The sequence below is a fragment of the Octopus sinensis genome, linkage group LG26, assembly GCF_006345805.1.
Source record: "Octopus sinensis linkage group LG26, ASM634580v1, whole genome shotgun sequence".
Taxonomy (NCBI): domain Eukaryota; kingdom Metazoa; phylum Mollusca; class Cephalopoda; order Octopoda; family Octopodidae; genus Octopus; species Octopus sinensis.
This window is the reverse complement of record NC_043022.1, coordinates 7046303-7051302: the sequence shown is the minus strand read 5'-3', so window position 1 is coordinate 7051302 and position 5000 is coordinate 7046303. Positions and strand designations below refer to the sequence as shown.

The window sequence follows — 5000 nt, the reverse complement described above, 5'->3', positions numbered from 1 at the left end:
GTTTTATTCAGACATTAAAACTGTATCTAAGACAATTTAACATAGACCAAAATAAAGAGGAACCTGTTAGCAACAGAAAAGGGATCATGCTTGCTGTTGGTAAGGACTCTAACCTCTAAACTCAGTGTCCCCTTGGTAGTGCAGTGGACCCTCAGACATGCTGACAGAGGGATAAGAGAGGGAGAGAGAGCAGATAGGGAGGAAAAATTAGAAATTAAGATCGTTAATTATTCAGAAGTAATTAATAGCATCTGTTAGTGAGGTGAGTATAATTAGCAGCAGTGCAAGTAGTGCAGGGACAGTGCAAGGACAGTGCAGGGGCAGGTGGGGGGCACAAGAGCTTAATAACTGGTTTAAGGGCAGGGTGGAACTTGTTTAGGGAACTTGTTATTTTTGCTGACAGCAAGGGGTCGTTGCTCCTTTTAAATGAAGGGAGGTGGGTTATATTAATATTTGTGGACAAAGTGCAATGTGAAAAGGTGACAAAGACATGGGTGTCAACTGTGAAAGGGGTGTAAAAGCTGAAAAGGGATGGGCTGAGCATGCTCTGCTGGTCCAGTAATGTTAACATGCATGGGTGACCGGGAACAGGTGAGCTGAGAGGCAAAAACCTGGGCAGAGACACACAGAGAGTGTCTTTGTGTGTGTGCATGAGACAGGGTGTACAAAAGAGTGGGTGTACAAAAAAAGGCTGTACTGTAGTTGATGCAATCAAATTGCCACCTCCCCTAAAACTGCGGGCCTTGTGCCAAAATTTGAAATCAGTATTATTATCATTATTATTAACAAGAAAGTTTAAATTCTGCCAAGATTGACTTTGCCTTTCATTCCTTCAGGGTCAATAAATTAAGTACCAGTTGAGTACTGGGGATCGATGTAATCCCCCCAAATTCAAGGCCTTGTGCCTATAGTAGAAAGGATTATTATCATTATTATTATTAGTAGTAGTAGTAGTAGTAGTATTAAGGTGATGAGCTGGCAGAAATGTTAGCACAGCAGGTGAAATGCTTAGCAGTATTTCATCAGTTTTTATGTTCTGAGTTCAAATTCCGCCAAGGTCAACTTTACCTTTCATCCTTTCGGGGGTTGATAAATTAAGTACCAATTGCGTACTAGGGTCGATCACCCCAAATTTCAGGCCTTGTGCCTATAGTAGAAAGGATTATTATTATTAAAAGGCAGAGAGCTGGCAGAATTGTAAGCATGTTGGACAAAATGCTTAGTGGTATTGAGTTCAAATCTGGCAAGATCAATTTTGCTTTTCATCCTTTCAGGGTCGATAAATTAAGTACCAGTAAAACACTGTGGTCGATGTAATTCAGCACCTCCCCCAAAATTGCTGCCCTTGTGGCAAAATTTGTAACCATTATTATTATTATTATATTATTATTATTATTAATTTTCAAACGTTTTGGAGGTGATTTTGCAAGTCACACTTAACTAGATGTGTTTTTAGAGAGAGAGAGAGAGAGAGAAAGAAAGAGAAGCCATGTCTTGTGCTGGATTTACAGATGTGTGATAAAAATAAATTTCTGAATAGTGCCATGCAAGCAAGACAAATTTATTGAACAATATAGAGGAGGATGTTAACAGGAATGGCCAACATAGCCCAGACTTACTCTTCTACAGGGTTCAGTTAGTCATTCTAAAGAACAAGGTGACCATGCCTTCCCATTCCATTTCTGGAACCAGTCCCACATGCTGTTACACAAAATTCCAGGCAGAAATACTTACTTTTACACAAGATGTTAGTATCTTCCTGCCAGCTCTGTTCCAATAAGGAAACCAATTTTTCGGACTTGGGAATATCAGGGGATGTATCAGGGGTGGAGTTCTTTTTCCTTGGCAAAGAATTCAATGAGAACCTGCTTAGCTTCAAATCTGGATCTTTTTTTGGGTATCTCCGCCAGTTGAGGTTTTCAAAGAACCGCGATGCCCTCAATGCTAAGTTACCCATACGTGGTGGTGCTTTCTCAGACAAATATTCTGTAAAGAACAAATCACTGCTAGTTGCGTTACCATTTATCAACCATTTCAGGCCCTCCAACTGCACAAGTCCACCTCTGTCCCATACCATGTTCAACCAATTCAGGCCCCACTCCTGCTACTGCCCATGTCCACTATAACCAACAAGAAACTGAGAGCTATTAAGTAGATACTTGTCTAAATACGAGAAATAGCAAACAAATCTCCCCTCAAATCACAGGAAGGACATATTGGATAACTGAACTGGGGTTTGCCTTATAATTCACCTGTCCTGGGGCCATTTTCTTTAATTCCTCCTGTCTGGAGCCATTCTTTTTAATTCCTCGCAAACTCACTCACACCATCTGCTTTGGTATCTGGCTGAGGAACCCCAAACCAAGTAATTCTTAGTTGACCTCTTCGCCATTTTTTGGAGGGATTCTATGCAAGGGTCAATCTGTTAATGCTTGTTACTGGCTTATGTAATGTGTCCCCATTCCACTCCACTCTACTTTCTTCACATAATTAGAGCCAATACCGATAGATCTGATTGTAATGTCTGCAGTCTGTGGTGGTCCCTAAAAGACATTTTGGACTCCCTTCATCCCAAATCATAAAAAGAAATCAGTAAATTATAATGAAAAATTGAAATTTAAGAAAAATAAGGATTCTAATTTTACTCAGTTCCTGGGACATTCCTAAAATGCAGGGATCTCATGCTTCCTGTGATGGCCCCTTTTCTTGTTACATAAAACTTTAATACTTGTGAGATGGTAGTGGCAGTGGGGATGGGGGGGGTCACCATTTTCCTTTAGATACAGGAAAACAGTGACTATATGGTCTTTTGGATAAAATTTTAATTGTTTTGATGAGAAACAAGATGTGTTTCTTTGTGTTGCATGTGGGGGGAGGGGGAAGAAGGGATTAGAAAATAATCCTTTCCTAGCATTGCTGGGAGTTAGATGTTAGAAAGCAGCTTTTATTTCTGTTATTGTGTTGTTGTGGAGTCAAAGGATTAGAAAGTGGTCCTTAATAATCCTATCCTTGTGATATTGTGTTATAGAGACCAAAGGGTTTGGAAACCGGTCCATTTCTGTTGTGGGAGAGTTAGAGGATATTTAGAAGTCATCCTTTCGGTGTGACTTGCTGTAAGAATTAAGGGCTATAAAAGTGATCCTTTTTTTTTGCAAAGAAGGGAAGAACTAGAGTACAACACAAGGACCCTGGTATAACATCATCATCATCATCAACGTCCTTGATTAGTGATTAACCAAAATGAGTCATATAAAAAGCCATATTAATGAGACACAATTTCAATAAATAAATTACACAAGAAGAGGTTAATTAATCCAAATTACACCTAATTAGACAACAAAATATTTCCATCAGTTTGTAGAATCATTTATCTGCTGACTGTTCTTCTTTAATATTGCTTTACCAATCTCATTTCATGGACTGTGGCCATGCTGCAGCACCCACAGCATTGATGTCAATCACGTCAACGTCCACAGCCCTTTATCTGGTTCTCATAGGATTCAAAAGGGAAATAATTCAGTCAGACAAGTTGTCTCTGTTTGAATGCACCAGTTTTCACACCACCCTGACATAAACAGACACACCATCACCCCCATCATCATCATTTAACATCCGTTTTCCATGCTGGTATGGGCTGGACAGCTTGACAAGATGAGACAAGCCAAGGGGCTGTGTGAAACCCTATTGTCTGTTTTGACAGGGATGGCCTTCATAATGCCAACCACTTTTTTTTGTTATGTAAATGATTGCAGACCATCCTGCCCACACCCCTGCTGCAATGGAATGTCCTGTTTTCTGTAAGCCACTTTAACCAGGAGATGTGGAACCAACAACGGAGGTGCTGCATGATCAGTCAATCTGCTAGAAGTAGCAGTCAAATCTCCTTCAAGCCATTTTCTACTGTCTTAAAACAAAAAGTGGAAGTAGTTTGAACAAAAGAAAACCAGACTGGGTGGTCATAGCTGGAGTATCTTGAAGAGGAGGGTGGGGTGGGAGATGCTCTTGCTGGTGCATCGAGAGTAGACCTTAAATCGAGCAAATTTCCTTGAAAGACCCTTCACTGTGGATGGGGTGGGGGAGAAGGGAGTTGGTCTGGTATAGATTTCCTATTGACCTCAGTGAAATCAATCGCATTACCTGATGTTGAAGGTGGACGATGCAGGTTCTCGTCTTGGCTGCCCCTTTCACTGCTGTCATTGGACAGATTTGAAACTGAACCTCTCATGTCATTCTAGAAAAAAACAATATTCAACAAATGAAACCACAACAATAACATTTCATTACGTTTTTTAACACCCCCACCTTTTTTTTTTTAATTATTTCAATAAAACAATTTGTCTAATTTGGTTCCCATGGTAACCATCACACACAACCCCAGTAACATAAATAAAAGAAAAGCAAGAAAAACAATCATTGATTGACATGAAATCACTTACCAACACACTCTACGCATCGACACACAGACCTGCTGTGTCTCCTCTCTTTACCTTGCATACTGCTACCACCTTGGCCTCTGCTCCACAGTGCTTCCTCATTTCATGCCCTCACCCTCCCCACTGCCACCACTTTAAGAACTTTTTCCTAACTCATCACTGCTCCACCCATATTGTGGAGTATCCCACCCATATTGTGGAGTATCCCTCCCACACACATCCCTCTCACCAGTTCCTACCTGAACCCCTATAACCAATTCTTCCTTCCCAAACTATCACTTCTCAGGAATCCCATCTCCACATTCATCCCAACACTCTCACAGATGGTGAAGGCATAAATACAACCCTTTCCTTCACAGCAAACTACTGTGTGTGTGTGTGTGTGTGTGTGTGTGTGGACAATCAGTAATAACGATAGGCCCCACTGGACATAAAACAGGGGTAGAATAATATGGCTGGACGTGGTCACTTGAACCCTCTAGTCTTTAGATTCCTCTGTTAAATGCTAATCCTTATTAATTCACATTGTTTTGAATTAATCATGGATTATCTTGTAGCCTTGAGATT

General features: G+C 40.6%; 1 protein-coding gene across 2 annotated transcripts in view; it reads right to left on the bottom strand.

Moving 5' to 3' along the window:
- The window catches only part of LOC115224784, a 222098-nt gene that overhangs the window by 12865 nt on the left and 204233 nt on the right, over positions 1-5000 (bottom strand). For both annotated transcript variants that reach the window (XM_036513760.1, XM_036513758.1), the window contains exons 12-13: positions 4138-4231; positions 1735-1986 (exon numbers count right to left, since the gene is read on the bottom strand). In XM_036513760.1, the coding sequence (XP_036369653.1) occupies positions 1735-1986; positions 4138-4231 (346 nt within the window). The remainder of the gene's footprint in view (positions 1-1734; positions 1987-4137; positions 4232-5000) is intronic.